Here is a 12,530-nt window from a genome sequence, read left to right on the forward strand (position 1 = left end):
GTGGAGAAGGGCGCTCAGCAGGAGGGGCCGCCGGAGCGTGCTCACGTCGCGCCGCTCTGCGCTGCCCCGCCCCCAACCCACGCCGCCGCCCGCTTGGCTCGCGGCCGCGCGCCCCACGCAGAGCCCGGTGAGTGGAGCGGTCTCGGCTCTCCGTCCCCGCCACTGCTATGTGGGGTGGTGCTCAACTTCCGGGCGTCCAGGCGCGAGTGTGGATGGAGCAAGGTCGGGGTGGGGGGGGGGACCGCAGGGCTCGGGCCGAGAGCTTCGGTAAGGCCGGGCCACGGCCAGCGGGCTCTGTTAGTTTCGGGACGGGGGACGCGCGCCGACGCGCTCGACGATCCCGGGCACTGGAATAGTGGACACGCTGGGTGTGGTGCCGCCCAGGATTGCGGATGGCCTGGGCACCAAGAGTAACCACGTGCTCGGCCGGTGGTCTTGAGACGGGACGAGCACACGGAAAGTTTGGAGGTTTGCAGGGAGGGTGATGCAGGCCTTGGCCCCGCTCGGCGGGCTGTATGGGAGCGCCACGTGGGCTGTCCTCCCGGGCGGCCGGGCGGGCCTAGGAGACCGGCTTTACAGCAGCAAAACCTGAAGTGCGGGCGGGAGAGCTGCGTCTTTCTCTCCCCACCGTAACTTTAAAATGACAGCCTACCCTCCCTTTCTTTCATTTGTCACCGAATATTTCTAGAACGGCTGCTCGACTGTTGGGTCGTCCATCAGGTTAATGAGACCAGGTGGTTCACTGTGTTTTCAGGAAGTATTGGCCTGGGAGTCGCAGGCTCTGATTACTCCAATAAATTCGGCGCCGGGCCTTTGATTTCACTGGGCTCATCTTTAAGTGGAAAAGCCTGATTTATCCAGCTTCTAACACCATCGCTTGGATAGTTTTGCCTCTCTGCCCTCATCCTTTGTAACCTCAGGGTTACTAAAATACTTTAATGAGGTTCAATACATTATTTCTAAAATAGAATTAAAAAGATAAGTGCCAATCACAGCTTTAGGTCAACAGGAGAACCACTTTTCCCTCTCTGAACTGGTAAACATCAATGAGGGCCCAAAGGAAATATTTTAAGTCAGCCTAGGCAACCTTGTTACAGGCAATATATCGTTTCTGTCAGTTTGTGTGCGTTTAACTGAGCTGAGTTTGCCTATGATCCTCCTCTATGTTAGTGGATCTAAAATTCTCCTGCTGAGAACTGTTAATTTTCTTTTTTAATTTATTTTAAACTGTGTTACTGCAGATTTCTGGGCTCAGCTACCAGAAGTGTTGGTCCAGTAGGTTTGATATGGGGCCCATAAATTTGCATACTAACAAGCTTTCCTGGTGATTTGACTACACTTTGTAAAACACAGCTCTGGAGCTTATAAAGACACACCTCCCTCTCCTGGTTGGTAATGACCTCTGATGGCTAAGGTGCCTTTCAGCTCTGACCGTACTGTTGAATACTCAAGCTACAGCTGCCATCAGAAGAATAATCCCCACTGAACAAACCATCTGTTTTCCCCTAACTCTGTTTTGTGTAAGGCTTTTGAGATTTTTTTCCTCTAAAATTGTATACAAAAGATGAAAAGGGGAAAAAAATTCAGCAAATGTTTATTGAGGACCTCCTAGGTGCCCTGGTCTGTGCTAGGCTCTGAAAATGTGCAGATAGTTGCTCTGTGTTAAGACTTCTGGTCAGTGAATATTACCATAGAAAAGGAAGTTAGGACACTTAAAAATATAAAGGCTTTGTTTGTATTTGTTGCCTGTAGAATGGGTATCACTATTGATTTTCTTGTGGAGTTTAATCCTTCAAAGTTGTTTAGATTAGTTGCTGGTTTTCATCTGTGGGCAGTTAGTAAAATATGAACCTTGAATCTTTTAACTTAATCTTTTTACATTTGAATGCTGTGGTCAACTTAAGTTGGAAACAATTGCTTTTTAAACGCTTGCTTTTTTTCCCCCTGTAGCTTATGAAAATATTTACTCTTAACTTCTGTTTGGGTGGTCTGTGAGATTCAGAGGCAGGCTAGTGTTGGCTGTACTTTTCCAGACAAAGCATTCTCTTGTTTAGTTCCTGTATTTCTTAACATTACAAAACACACTTTTTGCTTTTTTCATTTTTAATGTTTCTGAAATTGTGATGCAGCTTACTATTTTGTAAGTTTAATGTGGTGGAGTATGTCATCTGTTCTCTCAACCTCCCAAAAGCTGTTAAAAAGAATGGTTGTCTTACAGTATGGGCCATGTGAGAATCAGAGAAATAGTATGTTTGCCTAATAACCACTAATCTACGTTCCAATTAACTGAGCCTCAAATCATTTCAAAATGAACACATAGAAACAATAAATGATGTAACTTTTGGCAGTAAAAGTAGTGAAATTCATAGTCTAACAAAAGCATTCGTTATGCACTGTTGGGATTTATTTTGTTACTGATTGTAGATGGGAAATATGCTTCAAGTGATTTTATTTTTGGCTTAAGTATTTTGCACACATTGTTTTACCACACTTCCTGGTGAATATGCTTATACTGTATTCATATACTGTGCTTAAGGAAAACAAGCCTTTTGTTTGCATCTTCCTGCTGCTCCCATCCCTTAAATAAGTTTTAAACTGACCAATTGTAAGGGATAAGAAATGTGTAGCTGAATATGAAATTACTTTTCCATTAATAAACACCTTTAATTATGCAAACCTTCTGAGGCAACCTAACAGTTTTTAACAATTAAATGTGAGCATTGTATACCGGGTCCCCAACACCATCCCCAGGGTTAGTGATTTGCTAGGACTCACAGCTGATTTATTACAGCAGATGGAGACCAAGTGCTTCATTGCTGCAGCAGCTAGTTGTGACAACATGTGTGAAATGCTGCCAACCAGGGAAGCTCATTAGACACTCAGTGCCCAGGGTTTTTATTGGGGGCTCATCATGTAGGACCTTCTGGCTGGCATGTATCAAAATTCCAGACACCCAGAAGGAATGCGGGTGTTCAGTATAACCTTCATTGTTTGTCCAAACAGCTTAGACACAGTGAGTCCCTCTTTTCAGTTAATGGTGGTGGGAACACATCTGAAATCTAAGTTCCCAGACCTGACATCCACCACATGCTGACCTTTCAAAGGATAGCAGGTGGCTCTTTTCTGCACAAGCAATGCTGTCCACTGAATCTGTTTTCGTATCTCTTGTATTTCTTCATCACTTCTGCGCTCCAAGTACTAGCAGTACTTTGTCTCACTGAAGCTTTGATTCTTCAGTTGAGAAAGCACGCTGGTCTGTTTAACTTAAAAAGAATAAGAAACATTTTCAGAAAATGTGTCTCATTGATGATATATCCTAAGACATTAAAGTTTTTTTCCCCAAAGTTTAAGAAAAAAGCTTAAGCCCTTACCCCTTCAATGCAAGCTTTTAGTATCAATTTGTATTAGTTTTATACTATGGTCCTGTGTTTCCTGCCCAAAGCATTGGACCTTTTGAAGGAACTGAGCTATTTGTGGGTACAATATTTAGAAGCTAAAATGAGGCCACTAGAGAGTTTTAAACAGTAGCGCCCCCTTATCCACGGCTGACAACGTCCCAGGACACCCAGTGGATGCCTGAAATCGTGGATGGTACGGAAGTCTGTATATACTGTGCTTTTTCCCTATTCACAGATAGCTATAACCAAGTTTAATTTATAAATTAGGCACAGTAAGAGAATATCCGAATTGCCAGCATCATTACTCTTGGACTTTGGGGCCATCATTATCAAGTAAAATAAGGGTCACCGGAAGACAAGCTTTCTGATACTAGGACAGTCAATCTGATCACCAAGACGGCCACTAAGTGACTAATGGTCTGGGTACACTAGACAGAGGGATTAATTCTAAATTTATTTTCTAGGTTTATTCTGAATTTATCAATTATAAATTTATAAGTTAGTTGTTGCAATGTGTAACACATTGTTCGGGTGCCTACTTCCCAGGCCGGACCATTAATTCTACTCAGTCTATAGTGTAGCTGAAATACAGCTTAGTTATAATGACAAAAGAGCAGAAAACAGTGTGCTTGCAATTCTGATAGCCCAACAAAATAGAAAAGCATGACATTTATAAATAAGTTACTGGTCTCTGGGAAAAATTGGTTTTTATAAGCACAGTGGTTCTTAACCTTTTTGGGGGATGGGGACTCTTTCAAAAATCTGGTAAAAGCAATGGACCTACCCCCTTTCCCAGAAAAAAAATTGATTTTAAAATAGCATTTTGCAGTTTCAGGAAATTCATATAATTTAAATTCATACATTCTTGAACTCTAGATGCAGGACACCTGCATTGTAAACGTGACGACAGTTGTGATTTGAGGCAGTTCTGAGAGACCTTTGGCAATACTCAGGGGAGTCGATTCTCTTGCTACTCAAGTGTGGTCTGTGGCCCAGCAGTAGCGTCACTACCTGTGGGCTTGTTAGACATGCAGAATCTCAAGTCCCACCCGAGCCCTAGGCGCCCAGGGGATGTGTGTGCACGTGAAGGCTGGAGGGAGGAGAGCTTTGTTAGAAGTTAATGACGTTGCCATTTTATTATGTCTTATTTTAGTTAAAAAGGTAGAGCTTTTAAAAGCCTTGAGCTATAACTATCTTTACCCTTCACTTTCAGCCCCCAGTTAGTTTTCTGCTTTATTTTAATTTTTCTGATAAAGTGGCAATTTTTAGGAATAAGCTGAGGTTTGGAAGTGAGGCAGTTCAGGTGGTTAAGGACCTGGGAGCAGGCATCTTCTTGCCCCAGCCGTCAGGTGGCACCTCTGGCCCAGGTGGCCTCCAGGACAGCAGCTGGGGGTAGTGCTTTGGTGAGGAGCACCTGGCCGTGGGCAGCTCTTGAGTCAAGTATTTATAACTCAGAGTGCATCTAATTAGATTTGGGATCTGGTGCTGATTAAAGCCAACTTTAAGATTTCAACTTTGCTGTGTCAATGGCCACAGGCTAAAAACTGTGACTAGGAACTGCTGAGATAGTTGAATCATTTAATTTGGGGTAATTATACCTTCCGATAAGTGATGAATTCCACGACTTAGTGCTCGTGTACAAGAAAAACACGCCTTCCTTTCTGTGAATATGTGATCTGCATAGTGTTTGAGGCTGAATCATATCCTGGAAGAAATGGTGTTGGCTTCAGGCTGTATCTTATTCTGGTAGAAATGACCTTGGTTTAGGAAGAGTTCGCACAAAGGCCTAATAGTCATGCAAGTTGTGTGTATGAGATCCTCTGACACCGAAACTGGGACGCCTAATCACGAGTGTTTTCTTCTTTTTGGCAGGTTTGCTTTTCCTCACTGCCTTGTCTTGAAGACAACGATGCCAAAGAAAGTGAAGCCTGCAGGGGATGGGAAGGAGGAGGGGCCTGTTCCCTGTAAGCAGGTGAAGCTGGAGGCAGCTGGTGGGCCTTCCCCTTTGAACCTTGACAGTCCCAGTGGCCTCTTTGAAAGTTTAATCTCGCCCGTCAAGACAGAGACTTTTTTCAAGGAATTCTGGGAGCAGAAGCCCCTTCTTATCCAGAGAGATGACCCTGTGCTGGCCACATATTACCGGTCCCTGTTCAGGCTCTCAGATCTGAAGAGTCTGTGCAGCCGGGGTATGTACTATGGAAGAGATGTAAATGTCTGCCGGTGTGTCAATGGGAAGAAGAAGGTTTTAAATAAAGATGGCAAAGTGCACTTTCTTCAGCTGAGAAAAGATTTTGATCAGAAAAGGGCAACAATTCAGTTTCACCAACCTCAGAGATTTAAGGTAACAGGTTCTCCCCAGTGCAGAATCCTGGTGTGTATTAAAGTGCTACCATTTGGCCACAGATCAGCTCGGGGGTCAATCTGTTTTGATGATGATGAGGCTGCTGCCAGTTTGAGAAGAGGTAGCACCTGTTTGGTCTTCAAATGCATTACAACTTCAGTGACTTTATGTTCCCTTTTGGCTAAACTGTTAGAATCTGCAACAACTCAGGCTGGACGTGGTGAGCTGCAAAAACTAAATTATACTTCAGGTTTATAAAGTTTGTTAAAGTGACGTTACACCTCCAGGAGCATTTCCGTGGGCTGGTTTATGTTTTGACACATGGTAGACATTTCTGTTTGGCTTGTCCCTTCACTGTAACTTAAGGCACGATAGTGTCAAGGTGATCATTTTTTCCTTAAAGTTGCCTCCCTCTACTGCCTACATCTACCTAAGTAGAGGCTTCTGAGCAGTGACCAGACCACATAGGCACCAGAGGCACGTTTAAGAAAGAGACTTCACCCTTATTAACAGTAGCCCGCCTGGCACTGAGGGGCAGGGTCCTGGAACTGCTGCTGGGGGGGCATTCGCAGGTGGAGGGTAGGTTGGATTTGCAAGTCGGGAAGACTGGCTAACCTTTTATTCTGCGTCAGTGGTTGACATTTGAGAAATAATTTGCCTCCTCTGTGCTCAGTTTCTGTGTTTATAAAATGTAGACTTAGGATGAGCTAATCTGCTCTTAGAGGCATGAGATCTTTATGTGACAGGTGGCCCAGAACAATTGAGGGCCCATTCTGAGTTTTAGATAAAGTTTATCCCCATTCAGAAATGCCCTTCTGTGACCCATGGCTGAATCAAAATGTCAGCTTAGGAGGAGGAGAGCAGCACGTGAAGTTCCACACTGACCGGGTGGCTTCTGGCTGTGTGGTGGCTCCTAGGACTTTGTCATCAATTACCAGTAATGCTTCTCACGACGGAACTCGAGTTGCCCTGTTAGATCCATTAGGCCTCTCTCATCTGTTGAATGCCTTTCCCTTTCTTGTCTGCAGGATCCTGAACCTATTTGTACTCTGGATAAAGTACAAGTACTCTTAGACTTTTCAGTACAAGCACTCATTCCAAAGGAGTGAGGCAATCATGAGCAGTTGAAATGTCCTTTGAATGCCAGCCTTTTGTCCCTAGCACCCAAAAGGAATTTATAAATCACTTGCAGAGCAAGTCATGATGTGTATTCAGAAAATATGGACACGGATGTACTTCACTCTGAGCTTGTCCTTGACTCTTTACTTAGCTAGAAGCAGCACTGTTTTTTAAAAGAGTGGTTTTTAGACACCTAAGAAGTATGAATAGAAAAGATCACTGATGTTGATTATGTAATTTGTTCACAGACCAGCAGAAAGTTATTGTTTGGCATATGTGTGGTGTCCTCTGTGGCTGTCATTTTTGTGCTATAGAATCATCTTGGGCTCTTCTCTGCTCGTCTGCTTAAGTGCTGCATGTTCCTCTTCCCCACTTTCAAGTGGCCAAGACTGTGTTTCCTTTGCCCTGTTGACTCAGCTCTCTAGCCATGTTTATTAAAGCAGGAAGGATGAGCTTTCCCATCTCAACGCAGCCCCCGGGCTAGACTAGGATGCATCCTGTTTTGCTTGGTTTTTTCCACCACGAGGACTTGAGAAATCTGTTAGGCCTCAGGAGCTCACCCTTTTACACTAGAAGCTGGGTTCCAAGTATTATATTGTGACCAGATTTAGTGTTGTGTGTGTGTTTACTAATGGATATGTTGGTATCAGGGTAGAGAAAGTATAGAGGCAGTTCCTCATTGGCCGGATTGAGAGACTATCAGAGTGAACAGTCAGCCCTTTCTTTATCAGGTCACACCGTGTGCACAGTTTATTATTCTAGTTTGTCTGGAAATGAGTAAGGAGGTAACCAGAGAGTGGTGGGTTGTTCCCCATCTGCTCTGGGTAATCCGTGTATCAGGAGTCCAGATGAGTTTACCAGATATTTACATGTGTTCACTTTTGAACTCTCCAACAGACATTTGAAATAATTGGGGCAATCACTGTGGTCTCCATTTTACATGGAAAAAACGAGTTCACAGATGTGACTTTTCCATAGTTACTAAGTAAGGACTTCTGATTCCAAAATTAAAGCATTTTCCTAACCATATATCTAAAGATATTAATTGAAATGTAGTAGGGCTTTGGGCATGTTTGCTTTCACCTTTAGGTGTGAGTGTGGGCTTCTGGTCTTAGCTGTTGTGTTCAGCTGAGCCTGCAGATAGGTCAGTGGAGAGAGGAGGAGCCTCCTCTTTCCCTTTCCCTTTCCCATTGTTCTGGGGTCCTCCTTGGCATCTCCAGACATAGTTGGGAGTCACGAGTCAAAGGAGACATTTCAGGAGCCTTGTTTGTGCCACAGTCAGCACTGGTGAAGCTGTAACAGTTGTACATTGCTTTGCAATGTAAATAGGCTTTGAGATAAATATGCTGTTTCCCACAGTCTTAGGGTGGGAGTCTTCCTTTGCAAATAAAGAAGCTGACTTGTACCTACAACTTGGTCGGTGGTGATTTGACTCCAGATTCCTTTCTAGTGGGCCACACTGGGCAGATTGAGAAGCTAAAGGTTCTGTTTCCAGGAGAGAGAGAAAAATTGTACAAATGATGGGGTTTTCAGTAACTTTTTTTTTTTTTAATTTATTTATTTTATTTTATTTTTGGCTGTGTTGGGTCTTTGTTGCTGCGTGCGGGCTTTCTCTAGTTGCGGCGAGCAGGGGCTACTCTTCATTGTGGTGCGCAGGCTTCTCATCGCGGTGGCTTCTCTTATTGTGGAGCACAGGCTGTAGGCGCACGGGCTTCAGTAGTTGTGGCTCGCGGGCTCTAGAGTGCAGGCTCAGTAGTTGTGGCGCATGGGCTTCGTTGCTCCGCGGCATGTGGGTCTTCCCGGACCAGGGCTCGAACCCGTGTCCCCTGCATTGGCAGGCAGATTCTTAACCACTGCGCCACGAGGGAAGCCCTTCAGTAACTTTTAAGAAGAAAAGAGACATGTACTCCTCAGTTACAGACCCAGAAGCTTGAGTTGGGGGCCATAAAGTCACCCATATGGTCCTGAAACACCTCTCAGGCCATCAGAGACAGAGAGAAAGAGCAAGAGAGAAACTGGTTCTAGTTACTGTATAAATGTAATTACAGGGCCAGGTCCTGCTGGCCCCTCCCAGGTATAAATTAGGCAGCTTGGGAGATCTCTTAACTCTCGGGAGCTATTCAGATGCCATAAAATCATTCTTCCTGTGTTGCCTGAGATGTGTAAGTAGAGAAGCTCAGTGGTCTATACTGAAGATGTCTCCCAAAGCTTTTTTCATGCTGACCCAATTCTTTCCCACTTGGCATTTTTAATACTGTAGTTTTTTTTGTTTTTTTTTTGGTGTTTTTCCGTCCAGTGGTAGGATTGACTCCCAAGCTGTGGTCACTGGTTTACTCAGCAGATACTTTCGATGTTTCAGTGTCTTGTGTGTGGCAGGCACTGTACATGCATGTGCTTGAAGGGGCTCTGCAGTGTCCTTTGTAGGTGACTTCTTTAAGGTAGTTCCTTAGAGGGGCAATATAGAGTCATGGTTAAAGGTGTGGGCTCCGGAGCCAGGCTGCATGGATTTGAATCCTGGCTCCATCATTCATTGGCTGTGTGTTCTCGTGCCCGTTTCCTCATTGGCATTTCCTCATTGGTAGGACCCACCCTATGAGACGGGGTGGCGGGGAGGGTTGTACAACTGAAGTAGGAAAGCACTTGGAAACAGTGCCTGGCACATAGGAAGTGCCGATACCTACGTGGCCTAACTGCTGCCTCTCCTCTCTCACCTGCCTCGGGACAGTCAGGTTTCTTCCTTGCAGGGATGTGTGGCTCCTCTCTAGGCCCCTCAGTTCAACTTAGGCCCTGAAGAGCTGATTAGCGACTGGAGAAAGGGAGCATTCCTCGACCCTGTTTACCCCTTCGCTGTCTGTACCCCCTTCCTAGGTAGTCATTTCTGCTTCCATTGCTCTGAGTACCCTTTTGTGCAGGCAGTTCCCAGATGTACCCCCTAGCTCTTCGTCTTGCCAGAACTTCAGACTTAGCCAGCCAGCACACGGGGGTCTTAGCAGCTCACACTTAACACTGCTAATGTACGGCTTTTCTTTTCTCCCCCCTGAAAGCTTGTTCTTTAGCAGATCTTTCCCATTTCAGTGGAACTGGGAGCTGACTAACTGCCTCAGTCAAAAACCCAAGAATGTTTCTCTGATTTATTCTCCCCACTCCCATACCCCAGCCATCAGCATGTCCCGTCAGTGCTGCTTTCTGAGCGCATCTCGACTTTTCTATTTCTCTCTCCCTCGCCCACCACCCTGGTCACTCCCAGCCTACGCTGCTGCCTTCGTAGCTTCCCCACGGCTCTCTCTTGCTTTTCTACAATCAGTTCCCCACACCGCAGCCTGAGTGAGCTTTTATAAGTGTGCGTTGGATCCTGTCCTTGTCCTGCTTAAGATCCTATGACTCCCTGTTGCCTGCCTCTCCAGTCTCGTCTGCTGCTGCCTCTTCTCTGTGCTGTTCTGCACGAGGACGGAAGGGTCCTGAGGACAGAGGCGCTGGCTTGGGCACCGTTGAATTCCAGGTGTCTGGAACATAATAGCTGTGCGATAAAGACTTGCTGAGCGCATAAGAACATATTCCTTGTTTCTAATGTATTTTTCACCTCTTTCCCCTCCATCTTTTTTTTTTTTTTTTTTTTTTTTTTTAAAGGATGAGCTTTGGAGGATCCAGGAGAAGCTGGAGTGCTACTTTGGCTCGTTGGTTGGCTCGAATGTATACATAACCCCTGCGGGTTCTCAGGGCCTGCCGCCCCATTATGATGACGTAGAGGTGAGGGGGGAGGAAACTGCTCGGCTCCGGGAGGACGAGTTGCTGCCAGCCCGGGTTAGTGGGTTGTCAGGGTTCAGTTCAGCTCTCGGGCCGGGTCTCTGCCAACTCTTCCTGTGCGGGCTCTGCAGAGCTTGACCTCAGTCACCGGGATGTTGGGCCAAAATTAATCCCATCAAACTGGTTTCCTGCTCCTTCAGAAAGGGGAGGTTGTTCATTTACTAATATAAAGAGCCACACATTCCTCCGAAATAGGTGTTTTTTGAATTTTCTACAGAAAAGTGTGATTGGCTTTTTCTTTAATTTTATAATGTATGGTCTTTAATAAGGTGAGGTCTTAAGTAATTCTTACATCTGCTTTCTTTTGTCCTTTTTCTGTAGCTACCAAAAGTATATATTTTTTCCATTTGTGAAGATCTTGGGGCAGCTTGAATGAAGGTCATGGTTTCACTTAAGCACTGGCGCCTTGACAAGTGTTGATTTCATTCTCATGTGGCTGCCAAAAAGAGTTAACCCTTTGGCTTAGGTATTTCATAGTTTTATTTTTGTACCAAGACAATGTGTGAACACAGAGTTATTAGTAAAAAACCTCTTTTTTCCCCCTCCTTTGAGAGCAATTTGATATCAATACAGTTTCCAAAAAAATTAAAAAAAAATATTTCTAATAGGGCTTCCCCGGTGGCACAGTGGTTAAGAATCCACCTGCCAATGTAGGGGACAAGGGTTTGAGCCCTGGTCTGGGAAGATCCCACATGCCGCGGAGCAGCTGAGCCCGCGAGCCACAACTACTGAGCCCACGTGCCGCAACTACTGAGCCCACGTGCTGCAACTACTGAACCCCACACACCTATTGCCTGTGCTCCGCAACAAGAGAAGCCGCAATAAGCCTGCGCACCACAACGAAGAGTGGCCCCAGCTTGCTGCAACTAGAGAAAGCTCGCGTGCAGCAGTGAAGACCCAACGCAGCCAAAAATAAATAAATAAAATAAATAAATTTAAAAATATATATTTCTAACAGAACTTTAAAATATCTTTGGTTGAATGAAGAATAAAAAAACTTGACATTTTCCTATGTGCCAAGGATTGTATTCAGGATTTTAGACACTCAGTAATATCTGAAGCTTGGCTTTTCCGTCAGAGATTATGGGCTTTCAGCTGCCTGATGGAAGGTTTAAAAGAATGAGATAGTGGGATAGATATTGGGATATAAAGAACTCAGTGAGGTTTTCATGAAAGTGAAAAGAATGACTAGCCCTCCAGTGTCAGACTTCACGATTACCTGTTTTTAAAAGTGAATACCAGTAGTGGCAACTTTAAGTGTATAGTGAAATGTATCTGTGATCTTTTATTTTTTTTTTTTTATCTGAAATTTGTGATTCATCTAAGCCCTGAGAGGGCTAACACTCTAGAAGCACTTTGCCTCATGAGTTGTCTGGAGGCTCTCTGACACTCCGGGGTCCTGTGCTTCCTGTAGGTTTTCATCCTGCAGCTGGAGGGAGAGAAACACTGGCGCCTGTACCACCCGACGGTGCCCCTGGCGCGGGAGTACAGCTTGGAGGCTGAGGACAGGATCGGGAGGCCAGCACACGAGTTCACATTGAAGGTACGGGCCTGCTTTTGTGGGTGCCTTTCCTGAGACAGGTTTGGTTTGAGGTTTGTGTAATGGTCCCCGGCAAACGTACCCAAGAGGCTGGGGGCAAGTGGCTCTCATTCCAGCTAGCCAGCACAGGGTGGGGCGGGGGGGCTTCTTAAAGGACATTTGGTAGTTTTTAGCTGCGGAAGTGAGCTGAGGAAATGTTAAGTTCATTTTCCAAATCACCTGTCTCCAAATATAATCCAAGTGCAACAGGAATGAATTATGAATTCAGTAACCACTGACTTCTCTAGAGCAAAAGTGGAAGGCATGGCCAGTGGTCACCGCTGGGTCG

The 12,530-nt window shown here is 45.2% G+C and overlaps 1 protein-coding gene across 7 annotated transcripts in view; it reads left to right on the top strand.

Annotated features, from left to right (window-relative positions):
• The window catches only part of RIOX2 (ribosomal oxygenase 2), a 26,916-nt gene continuing 14,386 nt past the window's right edge, over positions 1-12,530 (top strand). The window contains exons 1-4 of one of the 7 annotated variants that reach the window (XM_060150726.1): positions 1-127; positions 5,271-5,739; positions 10,486-10,659; positions 12,077-12,205. In XM_060150726.1, the coding sequence (XP_060006709.1) occupies positions 5,308-5,739; positions 10,486-10,659; positions 12,077-12,205 (735 nt within the window). In that variant the 5' untranslated portion in view covers positions 1-127; positions 5,271-5,307. The other 6 variants (XM_060150728.1, XM_060150730.1, XM_060150725.1 and 3 more) reach the window with 6 other exon arrangements.

The sequence above is a fragment of the Lagenorhynchus albirostris genome, chromosome 5 (genome assembly GCF_949774975.1).
Source record: "Lagenorhynchus albirostris chromosome 5, mLagAlb1.1, whole genome shotgun sequence".
In the NCBI taxonomy this organism is placed as follows: Eukaryota; Metazoa; Chordata; class Mammalia; order Artiodactyla; family Delphinidae; genus Lagenorhynchus; species Lagenorhynchus albirostris.